The 23,550-nt window shown below is 42.3% G+C and overlaps 1 protein-coding gene across 1 annotated transcript in view; it reads left to right on the plus strand.

Moving 5' to 3' along the window:
• Positions 1-2,023: 2,023 nt before the first annotated feature.
• The window catches only part of lrrk1 (leucine-rich repeat kinase 1), a 196,799-nt gene continuing 175,272 nt past the window's right edge, over positions 2,024-23,550 (plus strand). Inside the window, exons 1-2 of the mRNA XM_084005722.1 lie at positions 2,024-2,178; positions 4,286-4,417. Coding sequence (XP_083861848.1) covers positions 4,348-4,417 — 70 coding nt within the window. The 5' untranslated portion in view covers positions 2,024-2,178; positions 4,286-4,347. The remainder of the gene's footprint in view (positions 2,179-4,285; positions 4,418-23,550) is intronic.

The raw sequence follows: 23,550 nt of genomic DNA on the forward strand, positions 1-23,550 counted from the left end.
TTAATATATAAAAGATCCCACATGCTGGAACAGACATGACCTGCGATTTTTAGCCTCCTATGATTATATCCTTTTCTATGATTATATTATATACCCTTTACAGCAGGGGTAGGGGTGGGGGCACATCCGGACAGCTGAGAATATTACTGTCAGATATTGTTCCTACTCTATTAAATAGGAGGCTACAAATCACAAGACATGGCTGTTCTGATGGCGGTCCTGAAATGTGTGTTTCTCTTTTATAATACACGTTCTACATCTCAGAGGCGACGTCTTTCCACAAGCGGGCTTCCTTCACCTTTCAATGGGGCAGAGCTCTGCATTAAAAATACATTTAAATAATGCCCATATTATTATACTCACTTGGAACACGCACACCTCTTGCATTCAGATGACCACGCATTAGCTTGTAGCCTGTGTTTGGATGTCTTCTGTGAATTTCACTTACAATACGGTCTAACTCCTCATCATTCACAGCTGAATAGAGATCTGTCTTTCTGCACAAAAAAAAAAAAACATCAAGTAATGTTACCTTAAACGTAATATATATATAAGTGTATGAGAACGGCAATTCATAAACGGAAAACTCATGAATTTAGTGTAAATACCTCAAACCGTATTGTTGCATGCGCCTCCTGATGGTCCTCTTTGACACTCCTAACATCTCTGCAATTTGACCAGCGGGTACTCCACAAAGAACTTGATGCTCCAGAACTGCACTCGGTATGTCAAACACCAAACGCCCCGGTCCCTGTGTGTGTTGGGCCTGATGCGCCCTGGTACCAGAGAAGCGGTGGACTACTTCTTCGAGATTTGCAATCACTCTGTGGTCGATATCTTCGTCGGAAAGTGCGGAAATTACTCCAAGAACTTCAATAAGTTCCTCTGCTTTACATGCTCTGGGTCAGCAGGTCCTGCTTCTACATCCTCTGCTAAGTTTAAAATGTCTCTCACCAACTCCCTGGAAAGTTCATGGAGATCCTCCATCGTTTCTATCCAGGTACTCTACTTCAGACAAAAGCAATGGATCAGACTAGATTTGCGTTAGCCCCACCCACTGAGTTTGATGAGTGAGTTTGACAGTTTGACAATTCAAGAAGCACTGCAAGGCAGGACCATGAAATGTAAATGTAAATAGTGAAATAATTATATATGTATTTTACATTAAATTAATCGGTATTTGAATGAATTAATGACACATTTAATTACACATTTATGTATTTAATTCCAATTTTAATTAATTAATGACACATTTAAGTAATTATTTAATGGTGTATTTATTTATTTAATTGTGTCACATTTAGTCCTCCATATTCCACATGTTGCCTTGCTTGTGTGTGTGTGTGTGTGTGTGTGTGTGTGTATGTATGTATTTATGTATATATGTATGTGTGTGTGTGTGTAATATATATATATATATATATATATATATATATATATATATATATATATATATATATATATAAAACATATCCTCTTTGGTTTGCTGCTGTGTTCTATCGCTTGAGCACTATAGTCACGTTGATTTTGTTGTCCGACTTGACGGCGTTTGGCTGCCGTCTCTTTTAGAGCCCGCCCCCTCAGACACCTGCAGCTCTCGTCGGCGTGATAAGTCAAGTCAAGTCAAGCCAAGCCAAGACCATCCCGAACGAGCCTAGTGTTTAGTATGAGTTTGGACATGCCGCAGCAACTACGTTAATAAAGAACACGTTTATTGAACACGCCTCATCTGTTTATCAGCAAGAATACAACGGATACGACAGAGTTCAGGCTTTTTCTGTTTTTTCTTTGCTTGGACATCGTGAGAACCATGAGTTGATCTCTAAGGCAATTTTGCAATTCCTGCGCAATACAGGATTATATGTGAAAATATAGTTCATCATCGGACCTGTGGAGGGCAGTAATACGCTAAATAGCGTTTAAACTGCCGGAATTGCACAAGAAGAAGAGGAAGAAGCAGAAGCAGCAGCAGCAGCATCAGCAGCAGCAGGAGGAGGAGGAGGCCTCTAGGGTATTATTTTGAAAAGTATCACCGGAAATGCTTCCGTTAGTCCAGTGCGACTTGTCGTGGAATCAGGAAGTCCAGCACAACGTCGGACGCGTCACACTAATCCGTACCTGTGGACGCGACGACCGTGAAATCCTCCCGTCTTGCTCTCTGGACCTCTCAGCCATGTGGTGAGTCGGATCATAATAACTTTATTACTGCTGTGTCATAATAGTTTGTGTCTGGTGTTTCAGCAGCGGCTACAGCGCGAGAGGTGATGACGTTTTGCTGTAGTATGCGCCGTTGTGATTCGGGGGAAAGCAAGCGAGTCTGTATTTAAAATTCGGCCAATTGAATGCATATGTTGCCTATTATTAAGTAAGGTACACTGTGAAGTTGAAGTCTGTATGCTTTCCATGCTCCAGGAGTACTTTTTATTTCGGCACCATTATAATCCACAAAGAGGCACTGATTTTAAAAGCATGTGCTGATTTAGAGTACTTTGCAAACTGTTCACCATTCTGCTGTATGGTGAGATGAAGCTAAAATAATGCATTTTTAAAGCTGAATCTAGAACCTAACAAAGACTGTTTGGGCACTTAAGTATATAGAACGTGTGTACAGACACAAATACACACAATCAACTCAGTTTAAACACCTTACAGGAAAAGTAGAACAATTATTTTAACCTTAAGCCTAATCACAAGCTGAAATCAAGAGCTACAGTTGTGAATAGAACCTGGCTAAAATTGGAAACTGAAATTTAAAGGTTGTATCAGCGATTCTGGTTGCCCTCACTTCCGTTGCCAGATCCAAAACAAACAGAGCCAGCTAGCCCCTCCCTCCCGTGTTTTGAAAATGATCATGGATGCGCATTTTTCATGAACGTGATTGGTTGGAACACTGTTTATTTTGCTTTTGAGGTGTTGGTAGTACCATTTGTTTTTGTGTGCGATCTTGGAGCCTAGGCTGCCTAGAGAGACGCGTTTTTTTGACGGCCTGCTTATGGGGTGGGCAGCTAACGGATCGTGAGGTAAAAACAGATGAATGTGATCATTTATGTTTCGGCCCAGAATCGCTCATACAACCTTTAAGCTTAAACTAAAATCCAGTTAATCAGACTTGACTTGTATGAGGCGACAAGTTTAAAGCAGGGCTGAGAGGAACAACCTGCACGAAAGTTACCCTTATTTTCAAACCCTTTAGTGCCCATCTATCAAATATTACTTACCCCAACCTTTGTGGTGGTGTCACAATAGCACTGGGCTGTGAAGAAAATGCTATATCGTAATTACATTTTCCAAGTCTGTCACGTGATGCCACGGGGCCCAAATACTTCCTACCATAGACTTACATTGGGGTAGAGGCATCTATAAATCAGCAGATCATTTTTGTTGACGTAAATCCACTTCCTGTTATGAACACTTGACATTTACTTACTAACTTATTTAAATCATTAGTGAATTAGTGGATTAGATGAAATGTGATATGAAAGTGATATGAAAAAGAAATAAACTAATAGCTAAATCCAGAGTACAAGACTGTATAAGAATTAGGGCTGTTGGAATGAACTTCAGGAATCACATTTTTTTTTTTTTAGAAACGTGTTTTCTAACATTATCAATCTCGCCCTCCTCGCCTTGGCCTACCCGCATAAATGGATTCTTTTGACACATGAAGTCTGATGAACAAAAACCTGGCAAGGGAGCTACGCCTGCAGATGCTTGCAGAACTTTAAACCATCAACAGAGAGCTCCAGCTGAGGAACGCCCTCACCACAGCTGGAATCACTCTACTGCTCCAGCCAGCTCAACCTGGGATCATGACCGGCTAGCTAGTGGTTAGCAGCTAGCAGTTGTGGAGCTTCTCATCTCCAAAAACATTGGCACAAATTGAAATTCACCATCAATTGTCATAAAACTGACAATACTCGCCAGTGGCGCCACTAGGCTGTTTTATTCGGGGCTAAAGCCCCGGATATATTTTAATTAGCCCCAAATATAATTTTTGGAAATGTAGAGACAGACAGGTAAGCAGTCTATCACAGGGCTGACATGTAGAGACAGACAGGTCCTGCATGTCTGTGGGAGGAAGCCGGAGAACCTGGAGAGAACCCACGCTAACACGGAGAGAACATGCAAACTCCACACAGAAGGAACCCAAACCGAACCTGGGACCCTCGACAATGCTACCCACTACACCACTGTGCAGCCCCCAAGTTAAAAAACAATATGTACCATTTGAACCGTACAGTTAAATTGTGTCTAATAAACAGGGTTTGTGTTTGTTCTTGTACAGACGGACAACTGAAGCCAGGCCTCCTCTGCTCTGATAGTGGTTGACCAGTAACTCCAGTAGGAATGTCCTACTGGTCTGTTGGCCTTCCCCAGGACTCTGGAGACCCTCCCAGCAACATGGAGCAAAGAAGCAGTGAGTTATCACTTGTTTTCCTGCATCAGGCAGGTTCACCATTACATTTACAAAAGGAGAAGTGAAAGTGTGATGTGTTTGAGAGCCTCCAGCCTCTTCTGTTGCTGTTTAACTGTATGAACCAGACTGCTGAACACGGTGAGATTATAATGCCACACACACAGAGGACAGTAGTAACAGCAGTGTGCTAACAGAGTTAATGATAGATGATGGTGGTGACAGGAGGAGATGCAACAGTATGGGAGATGAGATTACAGTCGGTTGACTTTTAGTCACAGCAACAAGGAAGCTGTTAAGATCTACCGTTATATTTGTCTTTTAACTTCCTGTCTGCACCAGGACTTGTTTCGACTCGTGGGCACCTTGTGCCTGATTTGAACAGTCATTCGACCAGTTTGACAAAGTCCACAGGAGAGCCACCTTGAATGCAAAATACCAAAAGCCATCTCCAAATAAGCATATCTGCTTACTTATTTGTAATCCCACTTAACACACAGTATACGTAATTAGGGCCCTATGAAATCTGCTTACATTTTTCCCGAATTCTGTATTTTCCGTTTTTATTTTTCTAAATTCTGTTTTACAATTTTAGAGCATTTTTTTCTCCATCAAATGGTGTCTAATCATGTGGTTGATGAATCAATATTAAGACATTTACTGAAGAAAATTCTAGTAGTTCTAATTCTAATTCCTTGTCATTGACCATACACGTGCATAAATATATGCAAGTGTACATGCAATAATTAATGACTTTTAACGTGTCTAAACTCGGCACATCTGTCGGTCCACTGCCGCTATTTAAGTTTCACTTTCAGTTGTGAATCAGTTGATCAGAACGTTTCTGATGTGAGATCCTGTTTGTAGCTGCTCATCACATGGATTCTTGCAGGTCAAGTCATTCTTGTTGAAATGTTAAAATACACTTCGTCGACATGACTAATATTGACTATGGATCACTGTGTGTGTGTATGTGTGTGCGCGCGCGTGTGTGTCTCACCCCCGCCCACTAAAACACAGTAGAGACTATCGACAATGTGTATCCAGATTTTGACAAATTCCGCGTTTTAAAGTTGATTCTATTTTCAATGTCAGATTCCGCAATTCCATTCGCGTTTTCCACATCGAGGAAATCATGGGCCTTACTATTATTTTACCATTGATGCGAGCCACAAATTGAGGCTTGGCGAGCCACAAGAGGCTCGTGAGCTACGCAGTGAGTATCGCTGCTCGACAGGATGTAAATAGTTTATGTAAACTTGTAATGACAGTTGACAATGTACCAGTCTGTCATTGTGAATGACAAGAGCTTTGAGTTCATTGTTAACCAACATGTTGGCTTTGTTCTCAAATTTAACACATATATTATCAGTCCTTTTTCTAAATCCACATGAACCTTGCTTCACATCGGCATTAATTTGATCCACACAGCACTGATTTAAAAAGAAAGTACATCTGATGCAGTGCTCACTCCACATGAAACTGCTTACGCGTAATATTCTCATTATATATTGATACACTATTTGTGAAGTTGAAAGTTGTGCCTAGCGACGAAAAAAAACAAGTGGAAAATCCATGTCCATGTAAACGAATCACGAGATTACAATTCCGTGTACTGCCCCGAGACTGTTGGTATTTAATAGACATGTGAGGACACTCACAGTTTCTGTCTGCACTCTACGGCTTGGTCTATTCTGAACTTGGGGAGTTAGCTGAAGCCCTCGGCATGGTCCTATTGCACGGGCCTTATCCTGAAAGGACAAACGTGGCATGTTTATGCTTCCAGCACACAAACTCAACAAAGTTGCCTATGCACACAAGTTCTGTTAATTAGGTGCCAACCAGGTGCCAGTCACACAGCTGTGACTGGCATGCACCTGCTAGAAGCTCAAAATGAGAGTGAATACCAACAGAAGAATATTGCAGGGGATTTTGGCACATTTTTTTGGGCCACTACCCACACGGTTAGCTGTGTTGCTCATTCCATGAATGCATGATCCTTCTAAGGGGCCGTCCACACGAAGCAAAACCCATCTTTTTTTCTACGTTTTGCCTTGGTGTCGTTTCAAGAAAATCCGCGTCCAGACGAATCCACTGAAAACGACTGCGGCGCTGTTTCTGCTACAAAAATACTCCAACAATGGAGAAGAAGAGACGGTACATGCGCATAAAGCTTGCGCGCTGTATAGAGACAGTACAAGAAGAAAAAACAAACACAACATGATGGCGAGCGAAATATCGAAACCTGAGTCGTTTGTATGGACGGACAATGAATGTGAACTGCTGCTGCGAGTCACACTCGACTACAAGGCGAGTAAATTTCAAGAAAATGTTGACTGGGAGTCGTGCCAGTCTAAATATGTTGACTTGATGAACGCGTTTCGGGAGCAGTATCCGAGGGAGCCCAGAGATGACTTCCCTCACGATGCAATGGCTATTTCAAAAGGCCAGAGGGGTATTCCATCAAACTCGCTAAGTGCAAAGCCGGGCTAATTTCGATAAGCCTCGCTACCTTTTAGCGAGAGTTGCGTTCCATCAACGTGACTTGAGGCACTCTCCGCTAAGTAACCATGGGAATTTATCCGACCAAACTAGCCTGCCCTGGGGCAGGCTAACCATCAGGCTTACTTTAGCGGGGGTTTCAGAGAAGTCCGTCTGTCAGAAACAACTGTACCAGCAGAAGGTTCCGCCAAGCCTAGTCCTCGTGATTTCGTCACGTGAAAGACCAAAAATGACCAAAATTACATATATCAAGTACAAACAGACTATATTTTCATCAAGCGTCTAAGAATACACGCTTGCAATTAAAAAAATATGAATAAATCGTTTATTTTGTTTAAGACCAACTGGCCATATCATTATCTAAAGCCCCCAGTTGGGTGAGTGGTGATACTCCTGCCCCCGGATGTGGGCATCGCAGGTTCACATCCCGGCGAAGACATCTCATGTGTGTTTTTTTTTTTTTTTTTTGCCTGTATAATTGTCTTTAGATCAGAGAATTAGACCAACATTTTACCTTAACTATGATAAATATGTCATACAATTTCCCCAGAACCCAAATATATTTGGGTAATAACATCTTTATGCCTATCATGTTTTTGCAAGTTATATATAACTTGCAAAAACATGATAGGCATAAAGATGTTATTATTAATAGCATGTATATCCCAATGACAAAGGCATTGCTGCATGCAATTTTCAGCCACATAAATTCCTTTCAGGTGAGTTCATTAATAGGTTCATTGAATGTGTTCATTGAATTGTTGAGATAAATGAGTTGGTCAATGTAGATGCATTTACTAGGCCTATCAAAAAAAAAAAAGAGAGAGAAGAGAGAGTTCCGGACAAAGAAAGAAGTTTCTCAAACTTCCATAGTCGGGAATTGAACCGTGGCCGGCGGCATGCAAAGCCGGCACGTTACCTCTACGCTATCGTCACGTTCGACAAATTGTAGTCAGAGTTATATTAGAACATGTTACTCTTAACGGTACTTCCGTATTTCATCGTTCGGCAATTCTTGCCCAAGTAGCCTCGCGATTTTTATTTATCACTACAGTATTCCCTTTATTGGTTATGATGGGTTTGTACTCCTCATACAGTTCCATCAATATTTTTTGCGCTGGTCTTTTCTGCCATTTTCTCGATGATTCGACATTCACGGTTCTGGTCTGGCTTCATATCCCGTGAACGCCGTAACACAAGACAACTTTAACCTGGCTTGAATAAGCCTCAACAAGGCGCGGCTGAAATGCGTTAATGGAACGGGTTTAGCCACAAGTGGAAGTTGGCGTTAGTTCTAACCAGGCTTAACCAGGTAAGCGCCGCTTTAATTAGCGAGTTTGGTGGAATACCCCTCAGGTCACCACGAAATTAAAAAAATATCCGTGGCAAGTACAGACGGGCCGTGGACACAGGACGTCGAAGTGGCCAAGGACGGGTGGTGATGGTGTTTTATGAGCTTTGCCAGGAGATCTGGGGTGGCTCGCCCCCGCTACACGCTGCATCAAGGGGGGCATTGAGACGGGTGACCTGCTGGAGTCGGACTCGTCGTCGTCGTCGTCGCAGTGCTCGACACCGACAACGGAGCGGTCCGAATCTCCACATTTGGGAGAATCCCTCGACTGCCTTCCTCCTGCCGTTGTGAGGCAGCGCCGTGTTTTGCTCCAGGTAGGCTCATGATTTCAAGCTTAGACAGCTATATGCTACAGTATGCTACACTGCCATTTGATATGGACATTAGTAAGGATGCACGTTTGTGAAGGTGTGTACATAACTCCAAATATAGCTTTGGCCTTAACTTTTGCCCAGTAGTAATGTAATTCCGCTCTGCTTTATTCAAGGCAAAACTGGACAGCCACAGAGGGGACCGGCTGAAGAGGAAAGCTCAGGCTGGCCTGGCAGAGGAAGATCTCAAAATCAAGCGGATGATGTTGGAGCTGGCTGTGGAGTCGGAAAAGAACAACACCGACAGCATGACACAGATAAACACTAACATAGCAAATGTCACCAGCACCATACAGGATGGATTTTCCCTGATGAGGGAATTGCTGCTTAGACCCCAGTTTGCGCACCCCCACAGCAGCAGCGGGCAATTCCCTGTGTACCCGCCACAACACTGCACCCCACCACACCAGGCTTCCAGCATTACCCACCTGGACAATGCCCACCTCGAAGATATACACCTACACCAACACACACACCTACACCAACACGCAACCCAGAGCATGACACAAAATTTTCATTCAGACGCATACTGCTGCAAAACGATGTGGAGTGACAGCACTGTTGACTTTGGTGCACGGTTGCACTTTACGAACGCTTGATTTCTTGTATATAGTTTGTGTGTGTCTGCTGAGGACAGTTAATAATTTCATTTGCTTTTTAATAAAAACAAAAGATTTCTGAAAGTGATTGCAGTCATGTTCATTTTTACTAGACACTCATTCACAACCTTTTTTTTTTTTTTAAATGAAAATAGAGGGAGCGCAGTTGGCGGAGTGGTTAGAGCGCATGCCATGTACGAACGTACATACGCAGCCGACCCCGGTTCGAATCCCGGCCGGAGGTCCTTTGCTGCATGTCACATCCCCTCTCTCTCTCCTCATGTTTCCGATCTATCCACTGCTAATAAAAGGCGTCTATGCCTCAAAAAAATCTTTAAAAAAAAAATGAAAATAGACAAACAATTCACACAGTCTGTGCCAGTCTTTTGTTACGGGTCAAGGTACTTTGTGAGCACTCTTCTCACTCCCTTTCCCTCCCCCTCACTACAGTCTGGTATACAATTGTAGCGTTGTGTAGGAGGCTGCACATCGTTATCACTGTGTATTGTTCCCGTCACAGACTGTTCGGCCACAGTCTCCTTACTGTACTCACAGAAGTTATGGAGAACAAAGCAAGCGTAAATGACGTGGGGCAGGTCCTTCATATTGATGTCCATAGGCCTCTTCAGTGCAGCAAATCTGGCTTTGAGGCGACCGAAAGCACACTCGATGACTATGCGTGCCCTACACAAACACAGCCCAAAGTATTGTTCTTGAGGTGTGGAGCCACCTCTGGGATATTCCTTCATCAAGTAAGGCAGCAGAGGTTAGGCTGGGTCACCAAGAAGGAAAATTGGTATGGCCTACTCGTCGTCCACAATCTGCTTTTTCAGAGCAGGGATCTTAAAGTATGAGTTAAGCTTTGAATTTGCAAAAACTTTGTGTGCATCGTGTACACTCCCAGGCCAGTTTATCACAACATCCATGAATCTGAACTTGTAGTCACAGACAGCCTGCACATTAAGGGAATGCTTGCCTTTCCTGTTGATGTAGTCCATGGAGTTGGTTGATGGCTGCTTTATTTCTATGTGGGTGCCGTCTTCCGCTCCCAAACACTGGCATACCATGAGCACGATGGAAGCCCAAGACCAGATCCGGCTCCGTAAAAGGCAGCTTTATGTACTTTGGACCCAGGTGGATAGCGATAGCTTTGCAAGTCTGCCTGACAATGACCGACACCGCCTGTCGCGACACGCCAAAAGCGTTCGCAGTTTTCCGTAGCCGTCCTTCGTCGCTCAGGTAATAAAGCGTTAATGCAACTCTTTTGACCTTCTCAATTGGTGCCCTCATAACTGTTGTCTGTCCTTCGATGTATGGACGGAGTTCTTCGCTCAGCGCGAGGAGAGATGCTCTGGACATGCGGAAGTTCTCGGAGGGAAAACGGAGGGGTGTCGTTTTTTTCTTTTCCACCCTGAGAGCTGGTTTCAAAGAAGTGCGTTTTCACGCCGCGAAAACGCCGGATTCGTCTGGACGGAAGGGCGAAACGCACAAGACTTCTGCGTTTATGCACCGAAAACGTTTTCGTGTGGACAGGCCCTAAGTTCTACCTCGTTGTAAAGGTGACTAAACTATATGAAATACAATACCAATTGGTATAATTAACGGGGAGGAATAATCAACCAAAATAACATTTCCAAACTTTTTTGGAGAAGTTTATTTATCAGAGCGGGCTGTGCAGCCGGCGAGTGGTTCTTGTGCTTTTATTATCTTTTAACCTCATTTGTTGACTCCTTCCTTCTAGTTAGCTCTGCTAGTGAAATCCTGGACCTCTTGTGGAACAATTCAGTCCTCTAGCGGGGCTGCACACACATCCACACTAGGGATGGGCGATATGGCCTAAAATCTATATTGCGATATACATTGCAGCCTCTTGCGATAACGATGCATATCACGATATTTAAATTATAATAGAACCATTTCAGAACAGGTTACATAGACCCGGCCTAAGGAAAGCCAAACTGCTAAATGTATTTAAAAAAAGTTACTTTTAACTTTAAATAACTAAAAGGGACTAAAATGCAATGCTAAAACATTGTCCTGTGAAGCAGTCCATAAAACAATGGGGGTAGGAAGTACTCCAGTCTTTGATGGGGAAAAGGGGACACAGAACTCCGGCGGCCATCGAATTCTCCGTTACGGCCCTGGTATTCCGTCCGATGGTCCTCCTCTGCCGCTGCTAAAAGACAGGAAGACAGGCACGCTGTCGTCAATGATAGGCACTACCAACACTGGCACACACGCACACTTCCCGGGGCAGTTTTATTCTCTTTCCTTGACAATATGATTGAAAATATCAAGGCCTGCATAAAAGCTGTTTCCTTTGTACTGCTTTCCGTTTACTTCAGTGATGGGTGGTGACCACATACAGAAATAACTCAACACTGTAGGTGTTTGTAGTGGTGGTAATTGTCAGTCACCTTACGATTCGGTTACGATTCAGAGAGGTCACAATTGGATTATTAAATGATTCTTGATGCATCATGATGCATCTCTATTTTGGATTTAAATATAATGAGAATTTTTCCTTCAAATCTTTCAAACTGATTCCTGTTTTTAGGATACAGTTGATGTCAGAGCTGTCAATTAGGGTTGGGCCAATATCCGTTTTCACCTGTCCGGTTCGGTGCAAGGGGCTAAATGGGGTTTGCTTTATGCAAACCGGTTGAACCGGCATTTGTCCTTATGACACGTTCTGGGAAATTAATATCAGCGACCTGTGGCACTAAATCCAACGTGTCTTTCATTAGTAATAAACAGCAATAATGCCAAGTGATTAAAATAATGTTGTGTTTATTTATAAATGGATCGGCGTGTGTCTGAGGCGGCATGACAGAGATCACATTTCAGTTGAGGTGGGAGGAGATGTGTGCGCCGTACCGACGTATTGAAGACGCTTTAAAGGACGCACCATGGGAGCATTTAACGAGTTGAGTACGTTGATCTGAAGGAAGATAAAGGCCGCTAGTTGCTCGAATGAGCCCGCCGGTGTATGCAGCAACACGTATATGATGTACAGCAACTTCGCTTGTTGAAGAGTCGTGTAAATATACAAGAAGAGCAAAAGTTCACCTTTCACAGTTGTTTTTAAGCCACGAATGAGCCCGCCGGTGTATGCAGCAACACGTTTATGATGCACAGCAACTTCGCTTGTTGAAGAGTCGTGTAAATATACAAGAAGAGCAAAAGTTCACCTTTCACAGTTGTTTTGAAGCCACGAATGAGCCCACCGGTGTATGCAGCAACACGTATATGATGCACAGCAACTTCGCTTGTTGAAGAGTCGTGTAAATATACAAGAAGAGCAAAAGTTCACCTTTCACAGTTGTTTTGAAGCCACGAATGAGCCCGCCGGTGTATGCAGCAACACGTATATGATGCACAGCAACTTCGCTTGTTGAAGAGTCGTGTAAATATACAAGAAGAGCAAAAGTTCACCTTTCACAGTTGTTTTGAAGCCACGAGCTATTCGGAATTCTGACGCTCATTGAATACGTCACATGGCCTGTGCTGTATCCACCTCTCTGGTTCCAAGAAGCCGTGATGTTTTGTAAAAAGAGACACCGATGCGCCGTTATGCAGTAAAGCAAAGTTATTTATAAACGGTGCGATCGCAGTATATTTTTGACACTCCTTTCCGTGATTAGACCACAATTTTCTGTGTAAAACACACTCATACTCAGGAGATTCTGCTATGGCAAGTGCAACGCCTAGTGGAAAAGGTCGGAATATCCAGTTCAGTCTTGTCTTTGGCTTTGTATCAGACCGGTTTGAAAATGTTTAAACCGTCTCAAGCCTACTGTCAATGTTGCGCTATAGCGTAAATTCTCTAATATTGGCCTGTATTCTATTACCGGCCGGGTCTCTAATATTGGCCGGTCTCGCTGTCGGCGGAGGTCCGGTCTCTAATGGAGGCCTTGGGGTATTATTAGAACCAAAGTTTTTCTGGGCAGGCCTCAAATTATGCTTGTCACAGTAACATGCAAGTACCACAGAGGTGCAATGTTTGCTAACAAATCCAAGCCATAGCTATGGCAGGGCTCTCAAGTTTTTAACTGAGTTCAGCGTGAGATTTTGGCTGAAGGTACGTGTTGTGGAAGAAAAGCTCTTCAGGTCCAATTCTGTGGCTGGTTCAAATGAGGTTTAATCACTGACAGTGGAAATTCACAGTGTATCCATGAAGATCCAGTCTCCCGAATGGCCTGGACGAGGTGGATTTATACAGAACATTCGGGAGAACAAAAGGGAAGGCGAGTGGATTTGCATTGAATCAACACATGTCTCTCATGTGAGAGTTGCACTTTCTTTTCTAAATAAAATCTAACAACAAAGATTTCTGGTCAAACTTTCAATACTATTTGGCCCTCATTTGTTTATAAAGAAACCACACAAAAGATGTTGCTAACTTGTGAAAATAAATTGTTTATTTTCATAGAACATGAAAATAACATGGTGGACCCTGGGCATGACAGGGTGGACACGTTGTGAAATGTCATTGAATAGCCTCATACATACGAGGAACAATGCAAGAAAATGATGTAAAAAAAATGCCTTTTCCCATGTAGGGGGAAATTACCAGTTGAACAGACTGGTTTTGATCCACTCAACCTGCATGCAGCCACTAAATAAAGATGCCCAAAAGGAGACATTAATGTGGCCTTCTAGCGTTAAACTCTGTACATCATTCTGCACAGTGAAAGTCAAACATTCAACTGTAGAACAAGAAGAAAGTGGAGAACAGTTGATTTGAAAAAACAGAATATTACAGAAAGATCACTTGGACGCATCTCCAAACAGTCTCTCCCTTTCTACAGAGACATGGCTCAGTTCTGCAGTTGCTGTTCCACATACTTCCATGCAGACGCTTCAATCTGTACAGAGCGCTTGTTCAGAACCTGTGGTTCTGGTATTAGGCAAAGTACCTGCCAGTCATGGTACCAACAGATGTCGTCCCGAAGACTTGGCCAATGGAACTTGTTTATGCCATGGCGTTGCATACACTTAACTTTCATACTGTTCCCTTCTGCATCCATGATGATACCTGGGTATGCTTCAGCGTCATAATAAAAGACGCACCACTCTCCAGTGTGCTTTACCTCAATCATTTCTGGTCTCCTAGGATTATCTGGTGTCTTTCCACATGCTGGGGACTTGTCAAATGAAACAGGAACATTAGCTAGAGTGACCTCTTGAAGGTTAAAGCAGGGGCAGTCCAAAACACCTTCCTCCCTTTTACACAGACATGAAACGTCTCTGTATTTCATTTGGCCGGGTGTGTATGGAGTTAGATTTGTGTCTTTATGACATGCGAGAAAATAAATGATCTGAGAGAAAAATAAATATTTGAGAGAAAAAATTATCACACTGATAGCAAAAGATAATAATATTTGAGACTAAAAAAAGTTTTGAGAGAAAGTATTTTTTCATAGAACATAAAAAATATATACATTTTTAAAATTATTTGAGAAAAAAAAAATCTCTCTCAAAATATTTTTTTTTAACTCTCCAATATAGATTTTTTGCTATCAGTGTGAACATATTTTCTCTCAAAACGTTTTTCTTCTCGCTCTCAAAACCTTTGCTCTCGAAGCAATTTCTTCTCGTGTCAGGATTTTTCTCTCGTGTTAGGATTTTGCTCACGCCGTGAAAATGATGTCAGGGGCGGGGCCACGTTCCTATTGGCCGGTCGGTTGAGCCCCGTCTTGGGAGTCTTGGGAGATCTACTCAACTTCCCCAAAATGCATTGCGGCTCGTCTGACTTCTGAAAAGTTTTGGATAATGGCCGACGATTGCGACAGCCCGACACAAACCGCGTACACATGTAAGTATACTGTAACACGATTTTTATGTTTCCAGCTGACTTTTAAATCGTATTGATAATGAACGTTACTTTATTGTTGTTGGAATTGTACGTTAACGTTACGAATCGAAGGTCCTGCCAGCCGGCTAGCCTACTGACGGTAATTTACCATAGGGGTTAGCGAGCGCAAGCGAAGCGGAAAATGTGCCGTTTTTACCGACGTTAACTAATAATATAGTGCTTATGTTAAACCGTGGTTATATATTTACTAACGGCGGTAAATAATGCGGTGCACCGTTCGTTAAAGGGACGGATGCAGACACCGAGCGCCTCATCTGGTGGAGGGAACGATGAGGAGACGTTCACCGGCAGGAGGAATGCTGCTCTGAGAGGCTTCACTTAAAAAATGTGGTGTTAAATGTTATAATTCTCATATGCAGGGCTTAACTGCTACTGTTGCATATTAAGCTACTCAATAATATAAGGTTGAACACCAGCGTATAAAGATGGGAGATGTACTGCTCTCCTGAGATGTCTACCTGAAACGTTCTGTTGAACATGAATGAAGTTGTCTTTCTTATTAATAATCAGGCAAAGTCAGTGCTGGGTAATATCTACAATGTGTTAAAACATCAGAGTCCATTAAGTTTATCCCATGTGGAACAGTATTACTGTACATATTCTAATATATGACTAGTGGTGAATAGTTGATCTAAACAATGATTACGATAAGTGTTTGTATGTATGTATATGTTGTTTATAGGAACTGACAGTGTCAGCAATGAGGGAGGAGAGGTCACTGCTGCACACTGGAAGTGTTTATGGTCATGGATGAGGTGATGGAGCAAAGACCTGCTATTACTCCACTACACCCCATCTCCTCAGCCATGATGCCAACCACTGCAGCAGGGTCTCTCCTCCAGAGCAGGAGGGAAATAGACCTGCAGGCCTAAAACATGAGTCAACAATCATATATATTCAGATATTTATTATTTAGATTTGTACACAACCTAATAATTGTAAAACATTTAACAGGAAACATGTGTCTGTAAGAACTACTGTGTGGTATTACTTATAAACTGCACTACTGATAAACACAAATAAAACCTCAACAATAATCATGTTCTTGCAACACAGGGATCTGGACATTTGGAGCGGACACCGCAGCTACTAGCCTCTGAGAATGTCCCAGGACTGCTGGAGTGGCTCGTTGGCTTCGTCGCTGTCACCCACATCACCACCGTGGAACTATGGACATGGAACCCATCTGTTCTGTTAGTAAGCAGTGGACGAGGTTCTCCGTGGAACACCTTGAAAGACAGAAGTCCTTCCTTAAATCCCCTTACCCGAAGTAGAGGCCCATCGGGGGAACATGAGGATTGACCTGCAGTACGGCCGTCTGGCACCAACCTGTAACAGAAAACATCAGATATTACATTTATTCTGAATGCTTTCCTATTCATTTGTTGATAAACTACTTATTTCTTCTTATCATACACGTATTGCAACCTGTATAACATGGATTATTTGTCTAATAAATTATTCACTAATATCCCACTTGCTTGTACTTGTTTATTTTTAATCACACCAAACTCATACATGATATTATTAAAACCACTTATATTAGCCTACATGTAGCCTACATTTGTGCATGCATATGCACATCTATTGATAATCAAATAATAAAGGAACGTATTTAAACCAGATAAGTCATATTACTTACTTCAGAGGGAAATCCAAATTCCATGTATGTGAATAATGTAGCTCCTCCGACGGGCAGATTGCCTCCGTCGTCTCCGCGGTGAAGGTTGCTGGTGTTCCGTGGTCAGAGGTATAATATGATCTATGAACGGACGATTAATGATCGATAAAAGCTGCTTAATAGTCGCGATCGATGGCGAGTGAAGAAGCTACTCAGGTAAGAGGAAGAAAGAGGGAAAGCGTGGGAGCGCGCATATAAACTGTAGAAAACATTTGACAATTGTAATTTGACTTTAAAATATTTAGAAATATTTAATTAAGTGTAATAATAATCATGCTTTATATTTTGATAAGTAATTTCCATTAAACGGGAGCTAGAACCGCTAATGTAATCGATTCAGTTACGTGAGAGAAGATGAGGACGAGATGTCAATAAAGTTAAAAAACAAAAAAAATGTAGTATGATATGTGTAAACTTCCATGTGAACAGCAGCATACTCAAACGGTCATTTAGTAGGCAGTATGCAGTACATACACGTTGAGTATGTAGTAGGCAGTACGTTAGTATGGCATTTCAAACACAGCCCATGCCTGTGAATCGACAATGGCGTAATGATTCAGTTCGACTCCCAAGACGGGGCTCACCCGACCGGCCAATAGGAGGCTCGTCGGGCTCACCCGACCGGCCAATAGGAACGTGGGCCCGCCCCTGACATCATTTTCACGGCGTGAGCAAAATCCTGACACGAGAGAAAAATCCTGACACGAGAAGAAATTGCTTCGAGAGCAAAGGTTTTGAGAGCGAGAAGAAAAACGTTTTGAGAGAAAATGTGTTCACACTGATAGCAAAAAATCTATATTGGAGAGTTAAAAAAATATATTTTGAGAGAGATTTTTTTTTCTCAGAAATAATTTTAAAAATGTATTTTTTTTTTATGTTCTATGAAAAAATACTTTCTCTCAAAACTTTTTTTAGTCTCAAATATTATTATCTTTTGCTATCAGTGTGATCATTTTTTCTCTCAAATATTTTTTTTTCTCTCAGATCATTTATTTTCTCGCATGTCATAAAGACACAAATCTAACTCCATAGGTGTCAGACTGATAGCTTGGTGGATTCTCATAGTGCCTTTTATGGCAGCTATTGCAGGTACCTCAGGCATTGATTCAATATCCCTCTCTGGGATAAAGAACAGCTCGACAGATGTGTCCAGGCTTTTCAGCTTGTTATACAAGCTCTGGGCATCAGGAATGTCTCCTCCATGGGCTAAAATCCAGTCTGCTGAACTCTTGAGGGCCCCACCCACACCGTCTAGTGCCCCCTTCCCATGATTAGCCTCAAAGAAATTCCACGTTATTTCTTTGAAGCCATACTTGTAGGGTTCCGTTGAGAGGTACTGTCAATACTGCGTTGCAGGGCCATCGCTGAAAAAATGAAGTGTGCTTACTTGAGGGTGTCGTTCTCTCACTACCTTCAGAACTGGATCAAGGTGGGCCCAGATGGCCACAGGGTCATGTCTTCTGGAGGGTGATATGGAGCAGAAGGTGTGTGGCGCTTGTTCACCAGTGGTGTAGAGCACTCCAGTGTGCAGACTGGCCTGCTTGTGTGAACCTCCAAAATGCACAGATTGTATTTCTTTGCTGTACTTCAGGGCTATTCAATTAGTTTTGAATGAGGGCCGGTTGATGGAAATGATCCAAAATGAGGGTCCGGAAAAATATGGCTTGAAAATGATGAGCATCACATTAATAGCTAAAGATACTATAGAACGACATATGAGTGCATATATTGTCTTATTTTATCAAGTAAAATATAAGTTATAGGTTCACTCAACAGTTCATAGAAATTCAGGTAGAAATAGGTTAACTTAGAGTTCCCCCTCTGCTTTGCACTCACACTGCTCCAGCCCAAACGGGCCTCGGCTGGTTTACGCATGGCCTGATGTTGTTTTGAAGGAGTGCTGTCTCTGCATATATTTCTATTAAACACTTGACCTGCATCAGCGCATGTGAGCACGAGCGGATCTGTGCGAGCAGGCAGCGTGAGTGCAGCGGATTTTGGACGGAGACACACAGCCACATTTTTATTATGAAAGTAGCGGTCCGGTTCTGGTCCGGTTCCAATCCCGCTCACACCACGAGTCTGAAAAGTGCAGCAGCTTATCAAAATACACTGTCAACTTTCCAAGTTTTCAAAGTAGAAAGCGACATTGTGGTGGTTCAACGAGGCGGAACGGTCATCAGAACAACATCAGGTGCGTAAAGTACACGAAGAAGAACGAGCAGGGGCGCACGGTGGGGATTGTTGTGGCCGCGCACCTTGCGGAGCAAGTCTACACTGTGCTGTGCGGAGATGAGAGAGGGCAGCTGATTTTGGTGACTATACGGCCAGCATTTTTTAATGCTTTTTCCACTAAACGGGCCAGTAAACATGCCTTCGCGGGCCGGATCCTTCGTGGGCCGCCAATTGAATAGCCCTGCTGTACTTACATGAGTAATTTTCACTAAAATCTATATGGATGAGGGACTCATTGTGCTTCAGACTCCTCCTGAGCTCCCTGTAGGCATCAAACTGCCATTAAATGTTGAAGACATGGCCCCTAAAATGGTGAAGCCTCTCCTGGAAATCTGTGTTAAGGTTAGTGGTGCAACGGATCATCATTGATCCGTGATCCATTCGGATCAATATCTTCGGTTCGGCACACACGTCATCCGCGGATTGATTTATGAAAAAAAAAAGTTGTGAGTATGTTAAGTCCACACACTTGTTAAGAGCAGCGTGGTCATGGTGAGTGGAGGAACGGAGGAGCTTGAACGCCCTGCGTCATTTAAATCCTCTGTATGGGAGCATTTTGGCTTCCCTGTCAAATATACACTCACCGGCCACTTTATTAGGTACACCTGTCCAACTGCTCATTAACGCAAATTTCTAATCAGCCAATCACATGGCAGCAACTCAATGCATTTAGGCATGTAGACATGGTCAAGAAGATCTGCTGCAGTTCAAACCGAGCATCAGAATGGGGAAGAAAGGTGATTTAAGTGACTTTGAACATGGTCTGAGTATTTCAGCAACTGCTGATCAACTGGGATTTCACGCACAACCATCTCTAGGGTTTACAGAGAATGGTCCGAAAAAGAGAAAATATCCAGTGAGCAGCAGTTCTGTGGGCGCAAACGCCTTGTTGTTGCCAGAGGTCAGAGGAGAATGGCCAGACTGGTTCGAGCTGATAGAAAGGCAACAGTAACTCAAATAACCACTGGTTACAACTGAGGTATGCAGAAGAGCATCTCTGAACGCACAACACGTCGAACCTTGAGGCGGATGGGCTACAGCAGCAGAAGACCACACCGGGTGCCACTCCTTGTCAGCTAAGAACAGGAAACTGAGGCTACAATTCGCACAGGCTCACCAAAATTGGACAATAGAAGATTGAAAAAACGTTGCCTGGTCTGATGAGTGTCTGCCCTGGATCCGAGGTTCAAGTCCCTGTCTCACATGGACCCTGACTTACGCCAGAGGACATACAGTGACCTCACCACTGAGATTGTGAGCAGTCTGGGCACTGAAGACTGTGATGAGGTAAAGAAAAATAATATTATTTAAAAATGATACATTTAAATCTAAATACATTTTTTATTTTGAGTAATAATGGCTTTTATTAAATGTTATTGCCAGATTTTCATGTCCATGAAACATGAAAATAAATAATAGGTTTAATTAATCAACCAATTTTTTTCTGCAGGGTCAAGCTGCAGAGCCAACAGGAGCAAACTTGGACACATCTCCTCCACAAAAGAAGTCAGCGATGGCAGAGATTTTTGGAGAGACTTTTGCCAGCAAAGACATGGGCAGCAAGGCTCCTACTGACATCATCAAAGAGGAGGTGGCATCCTACCTGGCAGCAAGCGGCATTACAGTGGATGGTGATCCACTGACATGGTGGAAAAGCAATGAGTGTAAATACCCTCACATTGCCAAGATGGCAAGATGCTATCTCGTCGTGCCAGGGTCTTCAGTTCCTTCCGAGAGAGTGTTCTCAACAGCAGGGGACATAGTGACTGCAAAGAGGTCTACACTCCCCGGACAATGTAGATACCCTTGTCTTTTTGAAAAATAATTTGAAATTATAAGCTCAGGTATGCTTTGCTTTCTTTCTTTTATTGTTCTTTGATGATGTGGACATAGGCTTTATTTCACTCTCCATGTTTCAAGGAAGATGATGTGCCTCATTGCACTTTAAGTTGTTTTTCATTATTTCACTCTCCATGTTTCAAGGAAGATGATGTGCGTCAATGCACTTTAAGTTGTTTTTCATTAATGGTCATTGGTCCATGTTTAAAGGAAGGAGATATGCCTTCTTATGTTGCACTTTAAGTTGTTTTTCATTAATTATGTTAAAAAGAAGATATTGCACTTTCAGTTGATTTTATATATTATTATTTAACAAGTGTTAATAAACGAAAGAAAAAACTTAATTAATTAATAAACTTATGTTTATTTGTATTGTCTTTTTTTCTCACTCTCGGTTTGATTTGTATTCAATAATAAACCAAATCCACTTACTGTTTAACAAGCAAAAACCTTGTCAAATAAAATTACATGATAAAATAAAATAAATCAATCAATCAATCAATAAAAAGGGGTGATAAAATGAATGCATTCAAATAATATTTCTATTTTTAAATTAAATAAACTGTAAATAAAATTTAAATAAAGTGCAAATGAAACAATAGCCTTATAATCTGCAAAGCCATTTGAAAATTGCTTCAGCAGTCTCCAATTTTGCATGGCAGAACCAGAATAATATTTATATCTGTGACAAATGAACAATGACACAAATAATAACAACAATGAACAATGATTCAACTCCCTTTTTATCTTCACCTCTTAATGAGACACTTGGGACATAATCAGATCCAGTCTGGGTGGAATGGGAGAAAGGCTCACTCTCAGAGTAGCCTCCAGTGTTGCTCTGATTGTTTTGTTTGATTGTTTCGGAGAATCCTGATTCACACAGGTACGTAGCTGTGAATGGGAGGAGTTTCACAGCCCTCAGTGCAAGACATGGGTACTCCTTTGAGACAGCAATCCAGAAAGAGCCCAGGTCCAGTTTGCCCCACTGCAGCTTTAAAGTGCTGTCAGTGGAAACATCCAGAAGCTGGGATTCCAGGTGTGCGGGCAAAGCAAAATGGGTCCAAAATCCACGTTTCCCTCTCTGGGATCCTCAAGAAAGTAGTCACCAAATTTCTCTGCCAGTTGTGAGAGGTGCTGGGAGACTGAAGCTGTGTCCCAATTCAGAGTCTGCAGCCTTCGGAGGCTGCATTCAAAGGCCGCTTACGTCACAGAGCTGCGCGAAGGCTGTCCCAATTCGTCTAAATTCGAAGGCTCCTCCAAATGCGGCCGACAAATGTGTCCTCCTTTTCCCTGTATTCGGAGGATGCACCGCTACTATCCTTCGCGGCCTCCCATATCCCAAGATGCTTTGCGCGCCGCTGTTCCAACAATGGCGGCGAAAGACGGCAGCAGCACCGGCACCGGCAGCAGTGCCGAATACACATTTAAATGTAAGTAACGGGTTTTTGCTTAACGTCGGACGTTCAAGGGGCCTTAAAACATATTTGACTGTTAAAATGCGTGAAGTTAATAATGCTAATACGTGTAGCCACTGGAATGTAGGGCCAGCTACGTGATGTAGCTTAAGGCTGTTGATACGAGGAGCTCAGTTAACGTTCGCCTTTAAACGTAACGTAAGCCTAAAACCCTTCACTTTCAAATGTTACAAGCTCCGATGGTAACATATCTTATTGTAACCGTGGAGCTGTTAAGTTAATTTGTTCTCGTTGTAAGTTGTGTAGGCTACAGTTCGCTCCTCTCGCAGCTGAATATATAACGTTAACGATGGGTTGTGAGCCCCGCTGTATTTCTAGGCTGTAAAACTGTAAACGTTTGGATTGAATTAAAGCTAACCTTAGGAGCATTATTACTGTTAATATCGTTATTATATCGTACAATCATTTTGCATGTTGACATAACAGGAAATGTGCTTTACATGTCGTTTTGTTGTAGAGAGCAAGGAGCAGACTGAGGATTTGATCAAACTCCGGGTCCGGGATGAGATCGACCACCTGTTGAGGCCAAGAACACAGGGCCACCGACAGCAGCAAGAAAGAGGAAAACAGGATGGGAGAGACTTTTTAGTTTATTGGAGAGAATGGTTGAGACGCGTTGAATTTTTTGGGGGGTGGTGGATGTTTTTTTTCTGTTCGATTAAGTTCTGTGTTGATTTGTAATTTAAATTGTTAATTAAAAATATTGTATTGTTCCATTTTCTTTTCCAAATATTGTATATAGTTAAATTAAAATCTTATAACCTTGTAACATTATCTGTTCCATTTCTTATTTACAACTAAAGTCAACTTTTGAACTGCTTTTCAGTGACAAGAAAATAATTTATTTTTTGTGTAATTAACAAATATTTACAAAGTTACAATAACTATTGACAAGTGGGTGTTAACATGTAGAACTAAAAAGATAATCAGAAATAACTATTTACAGAGAACATATATACAGTATTGACTGAGCAGGAGTCCCTGGTGGTGCTGCTGGACTGGATGGGATGCTAAGGACCCTGGACTCTTCTGGCTCTGAGTGGGACATCATCTGGAAGGTGGGGGGTGTGGGATGCATGTCTCCGCTGTCCACCACATCGTCCATCATCGGGGTTTGCAGGGCTGATGCAATCGACAGATGCCATGTCACTAAAATGTTTAAAAGAGAGGCAAGAATAAAATATTGAATTAAGTCAGGGTTA

The sequence above is a fragment of the Eutrigla gurnardus genome (genome assembly GCF_963514095.1).
Source record: "Eutrigla gurnardus genome assembly, chromosome: 1".
Classification (NCBI taxonomy): Eukaryota; Metazoa; Chordata; class Actinopteri; order Perciformes; family Triglidae; genus Eutrigla; species Eutrigla gurnardus.